The sequence below is a fragment of the Oncorhynchus clarkii genome, chromosome 12 (genome assembly GCF_045791955.1).
Source record: "Oncorhynchus clarkii lewisi isolate Uvic-CL-2024 chromosome 12, UVic_Ocla_1.0, whole genome shotgun sequence".
Taxonomy (NCBI): domain Eukaryota; kingdom Metazoa; phylum Chordata; class Actinopteri; order Salmoniformes; family Salmonidae; genus Oncorhynchus; species Oncorhynchus clarkii.
In genome coordinates, this window is record NC_092158.1 from 83,126,724 (window position 1) to 83,145,979 (window position 19,256).

General features: G+C 47.3%; 1 protein-coding gene across 1 annotated transcript in view; it reads left to right on the top strand.

Annotated features, from left to right (window-relative positions):
* Window positions 1–15,978, top strand: part of LOC139422319 (speckle-type POZ protein) — an 80,541-nt gene extending 64,563 nt beyond the window's left edge. The window contains exons 7-11 of the mRNA XM_071173513.1: window positions 2,381–2,558; window positions 6,278–6,333; window positions 8,403–8,525; window positions 10,871–11,013; window positions 15,069–15,978. Coding sequence (XP_071029614.1) covers window positions 2,381–2,558; window positions 6,278–6,333; window positions 8,403–8,525; window positions 10,871–11,013; window positions 15,069–15,213 — 645 coding nt within the window. The 3' untranslated portion in view covers window positions 15,214–15,978. The remainder of the gene's footprint in view (window positions 1–2,380; window positions 2,559–6,277; window positions 6,334–8,402; window positions 8,526–10,870; window positions 11,014–15,068) is intronic.
* Window positions 15,979–19,256: the final 3,278 nt, after the last annotated feature.

Consider the following 19,256-nt stretch of genomic DNA (forward strand, 5'->3'; position numbering starts at 1 on the left):
AACTTGATTTGCAAATTTTTTGGGGACCATTTCACTCATGGCGTACTGTAAATCTATTAACAGACACGTAGAGGAGTAAAAGAGACTGACGCAGAAATGAATGAATCTTCTGGGCTCTGAGATTCCATGGCAACTGTCTGGTCTGCAGAGATCAAGAGGGCTGCTGTGAGTCGATAGAGAAACCAGCAGGTCAGGGGTTAAGGCCATTAATGAACATCGCCACCATAATGATAGTAATATACGGCCTTGCTGACGAGGATGATGGTGATGATTGTTGAACATGCTGGTAATGAAGATGATGACAGGAGAACGTGACTGAGTGGTGAAGACAGAGTAGTTTAGTCAGTGTGTGTAAATAGGAGCTAGCTGCAGAGCTACAGCAAAGGTTAGTTGGTTAGTTGATGGAATAATGGGCCAGGTTAGCCAGTGTGATTAGCCTAGCGTGGCTAGCCTAGCGTGGCTTGCCGTGCTATACAGCGGCTGAGTGCACCGCCATGCTTATTTATACCTACAGACACACAAAACAGAAACACTCCCATCTGTATTTACCACTATATATAATGAGTTCGGCCCAATTGGCACTCTATTCCCTACAGTCAAAAGTTGAGCACTATATAGGGAATAGGGTGCTATTTGAGACGCATCTCAACAGACCCAGTGCTGTCTGTGTTGACTTACCTGTTCCCTCCCTCTTACTCAGTCTCCAGTTTACCTCTTTTAATATGCCTCCTATACTGTCTTCTTTCTCCTTCTCATCTCCATCTTCATCTCTCCTCCACACGTCTGTCTCTCCCAGTCCTTGTAGTTGCTAATCAGTGTCTTATGAGTGCCTTGTGAGTGTACTCTTGAGTGAATGTGTGTGTGTGTGGAGATGGATGTACATCATTCATACTAAAGTCCCCCTGGAGTGTGATTTATGGAGCCAGCTGTGGGTACCAGACTGTGCCACACACACAGTGATACACAATACTCATGGTCACATTGCTCTTCTCTCAACATCACCATTTCCTTTGTACTGTGTCCCTGTAATGTCATCACAGGAAATGAGCTTGTGTTTATGAGAGTCTATTTCCTCCTTGGGATCCTATACCCTCCTATTATTTCTCTCTGTCTGTCACCCTGTCCTGCCTTTTTCTCCCAGTCTTTTATTCTCCATGTCTAACCCTCCCGCCCTGTCTTTCTCTCCCCTCCAGGCTAACACTTACACCTCCATCAGGAGCAAACAAGGGTCCTTGACATTCAATTTCCTGCTTGCCACACACTTTTTCATTGTGTGTTTTTCTCCCCTTTCGTCTCTGCCTGAGTCAGATGGGCAGACAGAGGGACGGGTGGACTGAGGAACGGAGAGAGGAACAGACAGAGAGGGGGACAGGGAGGGTGTTTTTCATGGGGGGCAGCCTCCATCCCTCCCTGTCTGAACAGCCCAGTAGCAAGGTCACCTTACTGGGATGCATTTGGGAGTTTCAGGGGCCATGACACAGCTTTTTCTAGGAACATATTTTTTGGGGAACCGTTTCAGTATCTTAGGAATTCTGCTTTAAAATGTTTGGATTCTTCTTGGAAATTGTTGGGCGATGTTTGGTTCTGGTTCTTTACTTCTATGGTATTAAAGGTTGCTGATAACCTAGTGTGTGTGTGGACGTGTTCAACTATACTTGTGGGGACCAGAAGTCCCCACAAGAACAGTAAACGAACACAAACTGGGGACATTTTGTTAGTCCCCACAGTGTCAAATGCTATTTCTAGGGGGTTTAGGGTTTAGGTTAGAATTAGTGTTAAAGTTAGGAGGGAAAATAGGATATTGAATGGTACTACATTTTGTGTCCCAACAAGGTTAGTTGTACAAGACTGTGTGTGGGGCGCACGCTGTCCTGTAGTGAGATAAATTAGTATGTTCGATGTTGTCTTGAACAGGTGGCTAAGCCAGCATGGAGAATATATACACACACACACACACCCTAATGATTAATAGACTGAGTCAAGTCCCTGTCTAGTGTCTAGTTTGTGAGTGGATGTGGTAAATGAGCAGAGCACACGTTAATTGTTGGAGGTGTGTGTTTGCATGGCAGCTTTATTTAACGGTTGATGTATTGATTGGTGTGGCAGAGATCATCTGTTAATGGCTGGTCTTCCTGTATATGATTTGATGTGTGTGTTGTCTGATTTGTCCATTAGAATGTGTAAGGTGATAGACGGTCTAATACCGCTGATGTCTGTCTGTCTGTCTGTCTGGTTACTGTAATGTATAGTGTGAGTAGACTGACTGACTGATCTTCCCTCTCTTTTTCTTTCTTTCTGTTTTTTTTTCTCCTTTTTTCCTTTTTCTCATTCTTTTTCTCTCTCCTCTCCTGTCTCTCCGTCTAACTCTCCCTCCCTGTAGGTGAGTGTGGTGCAGGACTCTGTGAACATCTCAGGTCAGAACACTATGAACATGGTGAAGGTGCCAGACTGCAGGCTGGCCGATGAGCTGGGAGGGCTTTGGGAACACTCCCGCTTCACTGACTGCTCCCTGTGTGTGGCGGGACAGGAGTTCCAGGCACACAAAGCCATCCTGGCAGGTAAGACTACTTTTGTCTCGCACGCCACGCACGTGCATACTGACCACACAGAACACCGGACCCACTTCTTACAGATATTGACACATCAATGACAGAAACACAGACTATGGGCTCTATTGTATCAAACCTAACGCAATGTTAAGTCTTAGCGCTGTCGGTAGTAGTAGAAATATTTTAGCAATTTTCACAACCAGAATAATGGCCACAGTAGCTGGCGGTGGAGCGAAAGTTCTGGACTTATAAAACACATTGTAGGTGTGTCGAGGCTTGGCCCCACACTGACCAATCGGAACGTGCTCAATGGCTAAATGTGTAGTTGCTTAAAGTTGTTTATTTACTGTCTGTTATGTATAGCGTTGTCATCAACTCCAATTTGAATATTAGTCCGTTATAGCCTAGTTCGTTAAATATCCTTCCCCATATTTGCTAAATATTTTCAACATGTTTGCATTCCACATTGTTTTAATTGCATTGCTTTAATATGGAATTACACGATTAAACATAGGCTATAGCATTCACACCGATATAGGGGCTAGGCCTACTGTAAATTGCAGTGTGGTCATGCCAAACATAGTCAATAAGCAAGACTAAATTCACTTGGCTATCGATAAGGCCTAAAAAGAAAGTGTATAATTCTAATAACTAAACAGCAGGGCCTCCTGAGTGGCGCAGCGGTCTAAGGCACTGCATCGAAGTGTTGTGGCGTCATTACAGCCTGGTGTTTGATACCCCGGTCAACAGCACTGTACCCCCCACAGCAACTCGTCCAAGCCTTCCCCATTTCTCCTTCTCCCAAATCCAGTCAGCTGATGTTCTGAAAGAGCTGCAAAATCTGGACCCCTACAAATCAGCCGGGCTAGACAATCTGGACCCTTTCTTTCTAAAATTATCTGCCGAAATTGTTGTCACCCCTATTACTAGCCTGTTCAACCTCTCTTTCGTGTCGTCTGAGATTCCCAAAGATTGGAAAGCAGCTACGGTCATCCCCCTCTTCAAAGGGGGGGACACTCTTGACCCAAACTGCTACAGACCTATATCTATCCTACCCTGCCTTTCTAAGGTCTTTGAAAGCCAAGTCAACAAACAGATTACCGACCATTTCGAATCTCACCATACCTTCTCTGCTATGCAATCTGGTTTCAGAGCTGGTCATGGGTGCACCTCAGCCACGCTCAAGGTCCTAAACGATATCTTAACCGCCATCGATAAGAAACATTACTGTGCAGCCGTATTCATTGATCTGGCCAAGGCTTTCGACTCAATCTCCTCATCAGCGGACTCGACAGCCTTGGTTTCTCAAATGATTGCCTCGCCTGGTTCACCAACTACTTCTCTGATAGAGTTCAGTGTGTCAAATCGGAGGGTCTGCTGTCCGGACCTCTGGCAGTCTCTATGGGGGTGCCACAGGGTTCAATTCTTGGACCAACTCTCTTCTCTGTATACATCAATGATGTCGCTCTTGCTGCTGGTGAGTCTCTGATCCTCCAACCCTTGCGTCAGGGTTGGAAAATAGTGGAGTGCTGGCTTTTTGAAGTTGAAATTGCCAAAGAGCAGGCTGTTAATGGCAGCTGCAAATAGAGCCCCATGGCTGAGTATCTGACTGAAACTTTCAGGAACTCTCCCTGTGGAGAATGGGAATGGCTGTCAATTATCCAGTCATTTTGAGACATTTTAATTGTGTGCTACTGTGGCATTGGGGTCTTCACTCTCTCTCTCCACCCCCTCATCTGGCTTTCTGCACCTCCCTCTCTCTTTTTCTCCTTTTCCCTCGCTTCTTCCGCTACCTGGGTTAGGTGACACCCACTCCCCTCATTGTTCTCCCTCTCCACCACCGTTCCTGTGACAACTTTCTGGGCCGTTAATCGCTGTGGAAACGGACAGAGCAGGATCAAAAGGGCTGTGGAAGGGTGTGTGCTGGCTGAGCGGAACGCTTTAAATTGGCTTCTTATTGGTCATGTGATCTAAAACAGTGTGTGGTGCTTCTCTCTCTGTCTACTGCAGAACGAGCTTGGCACTGCATCTCTAATACCCTCACACAGCTATGGTACAACACTCACACAAAACAACTCTCAGCTATGGTGCAACACTCACAGCAAAACAACTCTCAGCTTTGGAACAACACTCACAGCAAAACAACTCTCAGCTTTGGAACAACACTCACAGCAAAACAACTCTCAGCTATGGAACAAAACAACTCTCAGCTATGGAACAACACTCACAACAAAACAACTCTCAGCTATGGAACAACACTCACAACAAAACAACTCTCAGCTATGGAACAACACTCACAACAAAACAACTCTCAGCTATGGAACAACACTCACAACAAAACAACTCTCAGCTATGGAACAACACTCACAACAAAACAACTCTCAGCTATGGTACAACACTCACACAAAACAACTCTCAGCTATGGTACAACACTCACACAAAACAACTCTCATCTATGGAACAGGACTCACACAAAACAACTCTCAGCTATGGAACAAAACAACTCTCAGCTATGGAACAACACTCACAACAAAACAACTCTCAGCTATGGAACAACACTCACAACAAAACAACTCTCAGCTATGGAACAAAACAACTCTCAGCTATGGAACAACACTCACAACAAAACAACTCTCAGCTATGGAACAACACTCACAACAAAACAACTCTCAGCTATGGAACAACACACAACAAAACAACTCTCAGCTATGGAACAAAACAACTCTCAGCTATGGAACAACACACAACAAAACAACTCTCAGCTATGGAACAACACACAACAAAACAACTCTCAGCTATGGAACAACACACAACAAAACAACTCTCAGCTATGGAACAACACTCACAACAAAACAACTCTCAGCTATGGAACAACACTCACAACGAAACAACTCTCAGCTATGGAACAACACTCACAACAAAACAACTCTCAGCTATGGAACAACACTTCAGGTGTCCTACTCCCAAGCACACTAGTCTCATACTGTCATATAGAGGAATCCCATTTCTTTATTAGAAAAACACATGTAGACTATGAAACAATTATGATTTAGAGGGGGAAACTGTCTCCCTGTGGAGAATGGGAATGGCTGTCAATTATTGAGTCATTTTGAGCCATTTTAATTGTGTGCTGCTGTGGAGTTGGGTTTCTCGATCTCTCTCTCTCTGACAAATCTCTGATGAATTGAACAACGCTATATGGTTCAGTACGTCACAAATTACAGCCTATTCCCTAGTGTGCTACCCTGGTCAAAAATAGTGCACTATATAGGAAATAGGGTGCCATTTGGGGCACATCCTGTATCTCCTGGTTCATGGCCCTGCTAGTCTTCAGTGAGAGCTGGTGCATTAGGCCTTGGGAGTAGCAGTAGCAGGACGGTGTGTACCGGAGGCTGTTCGTTCTTTCCACAGACCCTGTGGCAGACAGACAGACAGACAGACAGATTGGAGACACATTAGCCAACTAAACTATTCTCTCTCCTTCTCTCGCTCACTTGCTCTATCAATCTATCCATGTTCAAATTACCTCAACTAACCTGTACCCCTGCACATTGACTTGGTACCGGTACCCCCTGTATATAGCCTCGTTATGTAACTTTTTATTTGATTTGATATTTTCTTAACTCCATTTCTTGAACTGCATTGTTGGTTAAGGGCTTGTAAGTAAGCATTTGTATTCGGCGCATGTGACCATACATTTTGATGTGCTCTCTCTACCCCCCCTCCAGCCCGATCGCCAGTGTTCAGTGCCATGTTTGAACATGAGATGGAGGAGAGTAAAAAGGTGAGTGTTGTAGACAGTGTTGTGACCTGAACAGTCCTGTGTCTCAGTGGGGAGGTTCTTCACATATCTTTCTCTCTGTTGCATCATCACTAGTTCAGACAGGGATGTGTCTACACGGTTACTGTACCCTTCCAGAATGTTGCCTCGTCTGCATGGAGTTGGCAGGCTCACTGTAAGATCTGTAACTGTAGGATTTGTGGGAGTTTGACCAAAATAGATCCTTGTTAGGTGTGTGTGTGAGCCCCGTGCCATGGTGGGTCCTGCTCATCTGATAGGCAGGTGGTGAGATTGAACGTCGGTGATTTAGAGGTTGTGTTGGCAGAATATTGATGCGGGCCCTGCTCAAATTTGGAAATTATAAAGCACACAGCGAGGAAATGCATCTTAATTGCTATATAAGTGGTCTTATCAGGGGGAGGAATGTGTCCCCATATGATAGAGAAAACAGATTCACCAGTCTATAGAGGGAGAATGAATGCGTTTGTAAATAAACACAATAATAGCCCAGCCTTGTGCCTGTTTGTATGTATTGGTAGACTCGTGTGTGTGTGTGTGTGTGTGTGTGTGTGTTGGTAGACCATGAAAGATCACATGTGTACTCTCTGTACAGGATGAATGTTTGTGTTTGTTGGTGATAAACAAACACATGTATGTCTGTGCTAATGTGTAATGGGTTGATTTGTAGTGTGCTGTTTTGTTAGTGTCCAGAGTGGAACATTAATGTGCTCTGAGCTGTCTGTATACCCGGCCTGACCCTGCTGAAATACCTCAGGTCGCCGTGACGATGATAAAGCAGCAACATAATTGGTTTACTGCCTTGTTCTGCCTCTCGGAGCGGAGAAAAGGGTTCAGGTTACCGTGCCGACGAGCGATAAAGAGCATTGCCGTTGGCTGCAGGCACCGTTCGTTGGGAACGAATTCTCCGGATTAATTCCAGGAATCGACTGTGGGGGGGAATACATCTCAAATGTCGTTTTCAATTTTGGGGTTGAACGTGTTCAGACTGTTTCAGAGGTGTTCTGGTGCTCTGGTCTGCTCACAACTATTTGGTGTGTGTTTTATGGGTTTAGACATGGTGGGTGACATGAATGATAAAGTAGATAGTAAAATTAGCTTTACCTAAGCAAAAATATAAACGCAGCGATTTTACAGAGTTACAGTTCATAAGGAAATCTCTCAATTGAAATGAATGAATTAGGCCCAAATCTGTGGATTTCACATGATTGGGCAGGGGCGAAGCCATGGGTGGGCCTGGGAGGGCATAGGCCCACCCACTGCGGAGCCAGGCCCAGGCCCAGCAAATCAGAATTAGTTTTTCCCCACAAAAGGGCTTTATTACAGAATTACAGACAGACAAACACTCCTCAGCACCCCCTTCCTCTTCCCCCCTGACTGTCCCGCAGGTGTAGAATCCAGATGTGGAGTTCCTGGGACGGCGTGGTTACACATGGTCTGCTGTTGTGAGGCCTTTTGGATATATTGCCAAATTCTCTAAAATGGCGTTTAAGGCGGCTTATGGTAGAGAAATGAACATTCAAATCTCTGGCAACAGCTCTGGTGCACATTCTTGCAGTCGCCATGCTAATTGCACGCTCCCTCAAACCTTGAGACATCTGTAGCATTGTTTTGTGACAAAACTCACATTTTAGAGTGGCCTTTATTTTCCCCCAGCACAAGGTGCACCTGTGTAATGTTCATGCTATTCAATCTGCTTCTTGATATGCCGCACTTGTCAGGTGGATGGATTATCTTGGCCAAGGAAAAATGTTCACGAACAGAAATGTAAACTAATTTTGTGCACAAATTAAGTTTTTGTGTGTATGGAACATTTCTGGGATCTTATATTTCAGCTCATGAAACGTGGGACCAGCACTTTGCATGTTGCGTTGATATTTTTGTTCAGCGTAGATAGTTAACTTCACCTATCTGAAATGAGTTAAGCAGACTGCATCATGCGAAGACTGCTGGAACAGGATCACAGTCAATGGAGTGCTCATAATGGGTCTGATGTTGGGAAGTTGTGGTAATATAGGCTCTGAGCACTGCCCTGGGTCTCTTCTCTCCTCCAGAACCGTGTGGAGATCAACGATGTGGAGCCCGAGGTGTTCAAGGAGATGATGTGCTTCATCTACACGGGCAAAGCCCCCAACCTGGACAAGATGGCTGACGACCTGCTGGCTGCGGCTGACAAGGTTAGTGTGGGTGGAGGAGGAATGAGGAGGTGTGTATATCGTATCTGATATCATATTGTATGGATGAGTGAGTATATCATATGTTATGTTCACTGGCCTACAGTATTATGTTATGTTCATGTGTGTGAGGTGTATGAGATGCTATGTACCATATGTAGTGGTCCTGTGTGCAGAAGGATGCTAGGTCTTTGTGAGGTGTATGTGAATCTAAATAAATGAACTGAATGTGGCAGAATTCAACCTCCATAACTTCCTTGGTTTTCTGTCAACATATTTGAGTAATTGCTAGGACCCCAGATCTGTTGATGCGCGAACACACACACACACCCTACATTGTTTGTGTTAAGTGCTTCCCTTCGCTCCTCAAGGATTCCTTTTGTTACACTCCTTCATCTTAACTGCATTCATCCTCTCTCCTCCCATTCATTTCCTTCCCTCTCTTTTCTCATGCAGTGTGTGTGATTTATTTAATAACGGTGCATGTGGTTAACTCGGTAGGGAGCTGCTGGAATAACTGGAGGCCAAGGCCAGGTCTCACTAAGGTCCTCCTTTACCCCTCTAATGCTATCCCAGCAGCCTCTCTGGCTACACAATAGTACAGCTCTTATGTAACACACACACACGCACACACACAGACACACACACACACACACACACCTCTGAATCGCCAGCCTCAGTCCTCCTGGCTGCAGTCGGAAGATTAGCGATGTTGTGGGGCTTTGTACACTATATATACAAAAGTATGTGGACACCCCTTCAAGTTAGTGGCTTCGGCTATTTCAGCCACAGCCGTTTCTGACGGGTGTATAAAATCAAGCACACAGCCATGCAATCTCCATATACAAACATTGGCAGTAGAATGGCCTTACTGAAGATCTTAGTGGCTTTCAACAATGCACTGTCATAGGATGCCACCTTTCCAACAAATCAGCTTGTCAAATTTCTGCCCTGCTAGAGCTCCCCTGGTCAACCGTAACTGCTGTTATTATGAAGTGGAAACGTCTAGGAGCAACAACGGCTCAGCTGTGAAGTGGTAGGCCACACAAGCTCATAGAATGGGACGGAGTGCTGAAGCGCATAGTGCTTAAAAATCATCTGCTCTCGGTTGCAACACTCACTCCCGAGTTCCAAATTGCCTTTGGAAGCAACGTCAGCATAAGAACTGTTTGTCAGGAGCTTCATGAAATGGGTTTCCATGGCCGAGCAGCCTAGCGTCGTCTGGAGTGGTGTAAAGCTCGCTGCAATTGGACTCTGGACCAGTTGAAAGCGTTCTCTGGAGTGATGACTCACGCTTCACCATCTTGCAGTCCGACGGACGAATCTGGGTTTGGCGGATGCCAGGAGAACACTTTTTGCCCCAATGCATAGTGCCAACTGTAAAGTTTGGTGGAATAATGGTCTGGTGCTGTTTTTCATGGTTCGGGCTAGGCCACTTAGTTCCAGTAAAGGGAAATCTTAACGCTACAGCAGACAATGACATTCCAAATGATTCTGTGCATCCAATTTTGTGCCAACCGTTTTTGGAAGGCCCTTTCCTGTTTGAGCATGACAGTGTCCCTGTGCACAAAGCGAGTTTCATAAAGAAATATTTTGCCAATCAGTGTGGAAGAACTTGACAGGCCTGCACAGAGCCCTGACCTCAGCTCCATCGAACACCTTTGGGATGAATTGGAACGCCGACTGCGAGCCAAGGCTAATCGCCCAACATCAATGCCTGATCTCACTAATGCTCTTGTGGCTGAATGGAAGCACGTCCCTGCAGCAATAATCCAACATCTAGTGGAAAGCCTTCACAGAAGAGTGGTGGCTGTTATTGCAGCAAAGGGGGGACCATCTAAATATTAATGCCCATGGTTTTGGAATGAGATGTTTGACGTGCAGGTGTCCATACTTTTGGTCATGTTGTGTATATGTGCCCATTTGCACACAAGGACACACTCGCCTATCTGTCAGTGTGTGGACAGTGGCCAGGCCTTTTGTGAGTGACTTTCTGCCTCAGAGTTGTGTGTGTGTTTGTCTACACTGTGGGTGTACTGTACCGTGGTGTGTTGAGTTGGACACCCAAGGTTTAACAGGACGTCAGATAAATCACCTTTCAGTGTTCACACACCACCATGATCTCTGCTCTCTCCCTGGTTCCCGCGCTCCACCTCCACCACTCACTGTCAACACTCCTTTTCAAACCCTCTCCCTCTCTCTCAAAGTCAAACTAGCTTCATTGACGTGACAGGAGCAATTTGATGTTATGAAATCATTACACAGTCCAGCATTTCCTATTGTAAATGGTGATAGATAGCAAGTACAAATGTATTCGTTTTCTCCCCCCCCTCCCGTCTCTCTGTCAGTATGCTCTGGAGAGGCTGAAGGTGATGTGTGAGGATGCTCTGTGCACCAGTCTGTCTGTGGAGAACACTGCAGAGATCCTCATCCTGGCAGACCTGCACAGTGCAGACCAACTCAAAACACAGGCTGTGGACTTCATCAACTAGTGAGTGGCATACACACACTGCACCCCGCTCTCATTCTATACTCCTCACTCAAACACACACACTGCACCCCACTCTCATTCTATACTCATCACTCAAACACACACACACACTGCACCCCACTCTCATTCTATACTCCTCACTCACGCACACACTGCACCCCGCTCTCATTCTATACTCCTCACTCAAACACACACACACTGCACCCCACTCTCATTCTATACTCCTCACTCACACACACACACACTGCACCCCGCTCTCATTCTATACTCCTCACTCAAACACACACACTGCACCCCGCTCTCATTCTATACTCCTCACTCAAACACACACACACTGCACCCCACTCTCATTCTATATTCCTCACTCACACACACACACACTGCACCCCGCTCTCATTCTATATTCCTCACTCACACACACACACACTGCACCCCGCTCTCATTCTATACTCCTCACTCAAACACACACACTGCACCCCACTCTCATTCTATACTCCTCACTCAAACACACACACCAGCACTGTAGCTCTCACTCAAAACCCTCTCGCTAAATACCTAGCACATACTGTTACTGTAACCTTCACTCAGAACACTCTCTAAATACCTAACACATACCGTTACTGTAACCCTCACTCAGAACACTCTCTATATACCTAGCACATACCGTTACTGTAACCCTCACTCAGAACACTCTCTATATACCTAACACATACTGTTACTGTAACCCTCACTCAGAACACTCTCTAAATACCTAACACATACCGTTACTGTAACCCTCACTCAGAACACTCTCTATATACCTAACACATACTGTTACTGTAACCCTCACTCAGAACACTCTCTAAATACCTAACACATACCGTTACTGTAACCCTCACTCAGAACACTCTCTATATACCTAACACATACTGTTACTGTAACCCTCACTCAGAACACTCTCTAAATACCTAACACATACCGTTACTGTAACCCTCACTCAGAACACTCTCTATATACCTAACACCTACTGTTACTGTAACCCTCACTCAGAACACTCTCTAAATACCTAACACATACCGTTACTGTAACCCTCACTCAGAACACTCTCTATATACCTAACACCTACTGTTACTGTAACCCTCACTCAGAACACTCTCTAAATACCTAACATATACCGTTACTGTAACCCTCACTCAGAACACTCTCTATATACCTAACATATACCGTTACTGTAACCCTCACTCAGAACACTCTCTATATACCTAACACATACCGTTACTGTAACCCTCACTCAGAACACTCTCTATATACCTAACACCTACTGTTACTGTAACCCTCACTCAGAACACTCTCTATATACCTAACACATACCGTTACTGTAACCCTCACTCAGAACACTCTCTATATACCTAACACATACCGTTACTGTACCCTTCACTCAGAACACTCTCTAAATACCTAACACATACCGTTACTGTAACCCTCACGCAGAACACTGTCTATATACCTAACACATACCGTTACTGTAACCCTCACTCAGAACACCCTCTATATACCTAACACATACCGTTACTGTAACCCTCACTCAGAACACTCTCTAAATACCTAACACATACCGTTACTGTAACCCTCACTCAGAACACTCTCTATATACCTAACACATACCGTTACTGTAACCCTCACTCAGAACACTCTCTAAATACCTAACACATACCGTTACTGAAACCCTCACTCAGAACACTCTCTATATACCTAACACATACCGTTACTGTAACCCTCACTCAGAACACTCTCTATATACCTAACATACCGTTACTGTAACCCTCACTCAGAACACTCTCTATATACCTAGCACATACCGTTACTGTAACCCTCACTCAGAACACTCTCTATATACCTAGCACATACTGTTACTGTAACCCTCACTCAGAACACTCTCTATATACCTTGCACATACTGTTACTGTAACCCTCAGAACACTCTCTATATACCTAGCACATACTGTTACTGTAACCCTCACTCAGAACACTCTCTATATACCTAGCACATACCGTTACTGTAACCCTCACTCAGAACACTCTCTATATACCTAACACATACCGTTACTGTACCCCTCACTCAGAACACCCTCTATATACCTAACATATACCGTTACTGTAACCTTCACTCAGAACACTCTCACTGTTACTGAACCCCTCACTCAAAACACTCTTGCTAAATACCTAACACACACGACTGTACCCCTCACTCAAAACACTCTCACTGTTACTGAACCCCTCACTCAAAACACTCTTGCTAAATACCTAACATATACCGTTACTGCATCCCTCACTAAGAAAATTTTCGCTAAATACCTAACACAGAAATATCGTCATTCATTTTCACTGGGAGCTCATTTACTCTTTTTGAAAATGGTATTTTACCTCTTCTCAGACCAATTTTATGCCATATTAACAGGGGCAATTTAGCAGCAAACATGTTTTGACACACTTGAACTTGTATGGCAGGGATATAAAGGTATACTTTGGGATTTCAGAATGAGGCCCTTTCTCTACTTCCTCGGAGTCAGATGAATTTGTGGATACCAATGTTATAGCTCTGTGTCCAGTATGAAGGAAGTTAGAGGTAGCATGCTAGCGGATAGCCATAGACTTTGAGGCATTGCGCTAACGTTAGTTTGCATTGTCTTGCAAAACGAACCTCTATCTTCCTTCATACTGGACACAGAGACGTTAAAATGGTATCCACAATTGTATCTGTCTTTGGGGAAGTAGGTAAAGGGCTTCATTGCCAATGTCCCGAAGTATCCTTTTAACTAGAGCGATTCTCTATGACCGAGGCCATACACGGCATGAGGTTGCTCCTCAATGTGCTGGTTGTTTATGATTCGTCAAAATTAATGTGAACACGACATTACTCTTCCCTTAGTCAACACTGACGAAGGCCATCCATTAAACTTGCCATACCAATAAGGGCATTTTAATTATGTGAAGAGGGCCTTGGTCCTCTATTCTGTACTCTCTTCAGTCCCTACTCCTGCACATATCCACTCTTTTCTTTCTCCATCTTTGAGTCGTTTTTTTCCTTTCTCAGTCACCCTCTCCCCCGTTACCTTACGCTCTGACCCCCCTCTCTCCTACTCTGTCCTCTCTCTCTTTCTCTCCTACTCTTCTGTCCTTTCTCTCGCTCCTACTCCTCTGTCCTCTCTCTCTCTCTCCTGTGATTCCACTCCTAATCCTGGTCATTAATTGTGGTTATGGGCATTATGACACTTTAATTTGACTGTATTGTTGTTGTTGTGGAAATTGACCATGGGGGACTCTGGCTTGCAAAGCGCTATCAACCCTCCTCCCTCGGACAACATCGACAACAACTGAAATCAATAAAGAGGACGAATATAGAAAAGAAACTACACAGTGTAACCAATAAACCCCAGACCTCCGTCCCCCCGCCCTGCAGTCAACACCAGTTAGCTCCCACCTCTCTTCCTCTTCCACTCGCTCTCCTTCCATTTTCTCCCTCCCTCTCTCCTTCCTTCCCTCCCTCCGCTTCTCCTTCATCTCCCCCTACCTTCTCTCTCTCTCCTCTCCCCCCTCTCCTCCAGCCCCCTGGGCCCGGCCTGTTCTCCAGCTGTGGCTGCTCTCTGTGCCCTTTGCTGGTCTGCTAACCCCAGGCACAGCTCGTAGCCCATTGGCCATTAGAGGGAGCAGGGGGTACATGTCCCTACCAGGGAACTGGGTCAGAGGTGGGCTTGGATGTCTGGGAGGTATGCTGCTGGACACACATTCACTTTCATTAACATACACACACTAATACACAGAACAAATGTCATTAAAGGCCATGTATGTGTGTGCGTGATAGTGCAGTACTGCACTCTGAGGGTGTGAGGAGGCTGGGGATTCCCACAGGGCCCAGTGGTATGCAGTCTGTCAGGCCTGTTTGGAGGATGGAGGGAGGGAGGGATGGGATGGAGGGGCCAGGTGAGAACAGTGCTAATGTCTCTCCTCTGCCTCACTCTTTCCTCCTCTCCTTGTCCCTTCCTCTTTCTCCCCCACCTCTCTCTCTGTCTCCTCTAGCCATGCTGCTGAGGTGATGGAGACGTCTGGCTGGAAGTCCATGGTGGCATCCCACCCCCACCTGGTGGCTGAGGCCTATCGCTCCCTGGCCTCGGCCCAGTGCCCCTTCCTGGGACCCCCACGCAAACGCCTCAAACAGTCCTAGTGTCCCTGGATCCCTTACCCAGCTTTGCTCTGCCCTGGGACCACAGAGGGCCCTACTCTGCTCTCCTCCTCCTCCAGGCCCCCTCCAGAACCTAGAGACGCCCAGATTGATACCAGAGCTCCTCCCTCAGCTGAAAATACAGGGGGGATGGTATGGATTTGGTACAAAGACGATGAAAAAAAGGGATGATCCACCCTGATAACTGAATATAGACAGTGACTACCTTGTCTTACCCTGTACACCTGTAGAGAACAGAGTGTTTGGGTATATGAGGGAGGTAGAAGTTGTAAATGCATTTTTTTTAAGTCCTCCTTGTAGCATTGTGTAAAAGCCCAAGCTTTATGTATGAAATCAGAAAAACAAACAAAAAAGACAATAACCAGAAATGGACAAAGATAAGGTTTTGGGTGATGAAGTGCCACCATGTCCCAGTCATCTTCCCTGAGCAGAGAAACACCCTGTAGTTCATGTTTGACATCCATCTTGTACAGAATAACATTTTAAGCATTTTTCTCGCCGAAGGGTGAAAAGGTGATTTTTGCAAGAAACAAGATGGAGATGAACACGTTTTAATGTTCAAAATGTCCAACCTTTTTCTCTAAGAAAAACGACATACAAAAACATATTATATCAACTGTTTTTACTCTGACCCTTTTCAGGACTACTTTCCTCATTGGTGGAATTAGAACGCACTCCTGCGTCACTGTCAAAACGCTAACAAATGTTTTGTCTAAACACAAAATACAGCTATTTTGGATTGTAAAAGCCTTGTTGTCTTTCAGTATCTACTGAGTTGTCATTAGTGTGTGTGTGTGGTGACCATGTCTGCCAACGATTAACTGGATAAACACCCATTTGAAACGGCTGCACTCAGCCCTATTTACATCTCATCCACACATGATCAAAGTCTGTTAAATCCCCTACACACACCTCATCCTACTGTACTGTAAGTGCCAGGGTATGTCTGGTGTATAGCCTTTTCTGTTGGCACTGTCAGTTCTAGTTGTGTTTGACTTGATCTTAGTGTGCTTCCTGTCTGTGACTACAGATGTAATCTCCTCGGTCTGCTGGGCTAATGGTGTGTATTTGAACAGGATTTGTCTCTGTTGACCGAGGTTGTAGCCCAGCAGGACTCCTATCAGCACTCCCATCACCCTGAAGTCGCTAGAGAAGCTGTTTCCACACCAGTCTATCAGTCATCTGTCACGTGTCCCAGCCATCTCTGTCCACTAGCTAACACACCGTCCAGACTCTACAGTGCCCAAAAGGCACCCTATTCCATGTTTAGTACACTATTCGTGACCAGGGTGGTAATTTGGGACACAACCTACATCTCTTTCAGGATAGAATGGTGTGATCCCTGGTATTAGTAGTGTAGGGAGAAGGAGATGGACAGCTGAGTGGTCACAGGCAGGGCTAGTGGGAGGGAAGGGAAAGCTGTCACAGGCAGGGCTAGGCTAGTGGGAGGGGAGGGAAAGTGGTCACAGGCAGAGCTAGGCTAGTGGGAGGGAAAGGGAAAGTGGTCACAGGCAGAGCTAGTGGGAGGGGAGGGAAAGTGGTTTCAGGCAGTGCTAGGCTAGTGGGAGGAGAGGGAAAGTGGTTTCAGGCAGTGCTAGGCTAGTGGGAGGGAAGGGAAAGTGGTCACAGGCAGAGCTAGGCTAGTTGAAGGGGAGGGAAAGTGGTCACAGGCAGAGCTAGGCTAGTGGGAGGGGAGGGAAAGTGGTCACAGGCAGGGCAAGTGGGAGGAGAGGGAAAGTGGTCACAGGCAGAGCTACGCTAGTGGGAGGAGAGGGAAAGTGGTCACAGGCAGAGCTAGGCTAGTGGGAGGAGAGGGAAAGTGATCACATGCAGAGCTAGGCTAGTGGGAGGAGAGGGAAAGTGGTCACAGGCAGAGCTAGTGGGAGGGGAGGGAAAGTGGTTTCAGGCAGTGCTAGGCTAGTGGGAGGAGAGGGAAAGTGGTTTCAGGCAGTGCTAGGCTAGTGGGAGGGAAGGGAAAGTGGTCACAGGCAGAGCTAGGCTAGTTGAAGGGGAGGGAAAGTGGTCACAGGCAGAGCTAGGCTAGTGGGAGGGGAGGGAAAGTGGTCACAGGCAGGGCAAGTGGGAGGAGAGGGAAAGTGGTCACAGGCAGAGCTAGGCTAGTGGGAGGAGAGGGAAAGTGATCACATGCAGAGCTAGGCTAGTGGGAGGAGAGGGAAAGTGTTCATAGGCAGAGCTAGGCTAGTGGGAGGAGAGGGAAAGTGATCACAGGCAGAGCTAGGCTAGTGGGAGGAGAGGGAAAGTGATCACAGGAAGAGCTAGGCTACTGGGAGGGGAGGGAAAGTGGTCACAGGCAGAGCTAGGCTAGTGGGAGGGGCGGGAAAGTGGTCACAGGCAGAGCTAGGCTAGTTGGAGGGGAGGGAAAGTGATCACAGGCAGGATGGGCTAGTTGGAGGGGAGGGAAAATGGTCACAGGCAGGCTAGGCTAGTGGGAGGGGAGGGAAAGTGGTCACAGGCAGGGCAATTGGGAGGGGAGGGAAAGTGGTCACAGGCAGGGCTAGTGGGAGGGAAGGGAAAGTGTCCACATGCATGGCTAGTGGGAGGGAAGGGAAGTGGTCACAGGCAGGGCTAGGCTAGTGGGAGGGGAGGGAATGTGGTCACAGGCAGAGCTAGGCTAGTGGGAGGGAAAGTGGTCACAGGCAGAGCTGGGCTAGTGGGAGGGGAGGAAAAGGGGTCGCAGGCAGAGCTAGGCTAGTGGGAGGGAAAGTGGTCACAGGCAGAGCTGGGCTAGTGGGAGGGGAGGAAAAGGGGTCACAGGCAGAGCTAGGCTAGTGGGAGTGAAGGAAAAGGGGTCACAGGCAGAGCTAGTCGGAGGGAAGGAAAAGGGGTCACAGGCAGAGCTAGTGGGAGGGAAGGAAAAGGGGTCACGGGCAGAGCTAGGCTAGTGGGAGGGGAGGGAAAGTGGTCACAGGCAGAGCTAGTGGGAGGGGAGGGAAAGTGGTCACAGGCAGATCTAGGCTAGTGGGAGGGAAGGGAAAGGGGTCACAGGCAGAGCTAGGCTAGTGGGAGGGGAGGGAAAGTGGTCACAGGCAGAGCTAGGCTAGTGGGAGGGGAGGGAAAATGGTCACAGGCAGGGCTAGTGGGAGGGAAGGGAAAGTTGCCACAGGCAGGGCTAGTGGGAGGGAAGGGAAAGTGGTCACAGGCAGGGCTAGGCTAGTGGGAGGGGAGGGAAAGCTGTCACAGGCAGGGCTAGGCTAGTGGGAGGGGAGAGAAAGTGGTCACAGGCAGAGCTAGGCTAGTGGGAGGAGAGGGAAAGTGATCACATGCAGAGCTAGGCTAGTGGGAGGAGAGGGAAAGTGTTCATAGGCAGAGCTAGGCTAGTGGGAGGAGAGGGAAAGTGATCACAGGCAGAGCTAGGCTAGTGGGAGGAGAGGGAAAGTGATCACAGGCAGAGCTAGGCTACTGGGAGGGGAGGGAAAGTGGTCACAGGCAGAGCTAGGCTAGTGGGAGGGGCGGGAAAGTGGTCACAGGCAGAGCTAGGCTAGTTGGAGGGGAGGGAAAGTGATCACAGGCAGGATGGGCTAGTTGGAGGGGAGGGAAAATGGTCACAGGCAGGCTAGGCTAGTGGGAGGGGAGGGAAAGTGGTCACAGGCAGGGCTAGTGGGAGGGGAGGGAAAGTGGTCACAGGCAGGGCTAGTGGGAGGGAAGGGAAAGTGTCCACATGCATGGCTAGTGGGAGGGAAGGGAAGTGGTCACAGGCAGGGCTAGGCTAGTGGGAGGGGAGGGAATGTGGTCACAGGCAGAGCTAGGCTAGTGGGAGGGAAAGTGGTCACAGGCAGAGCTGGGCTAGTGGGAGGGGAGGAAAAGGGGTCGCAGGCAGAGCTAGGCTAGTGGGAGGGAAAGTGGTCACAGGCAGAGCTGGGCTAGTGGGAGGGGAGGAAAAGGGGTCACAGGCAGAGCTAGGCTAGTGGGAGTGAAGGAAAAGGGGTCACAGGCAGAGCTAGTCGGAGGGAAGGAAAAGGGGTCACAGGCAGAGCTAGTGGGAGGGAAGGAAAAGGGGTCACGGG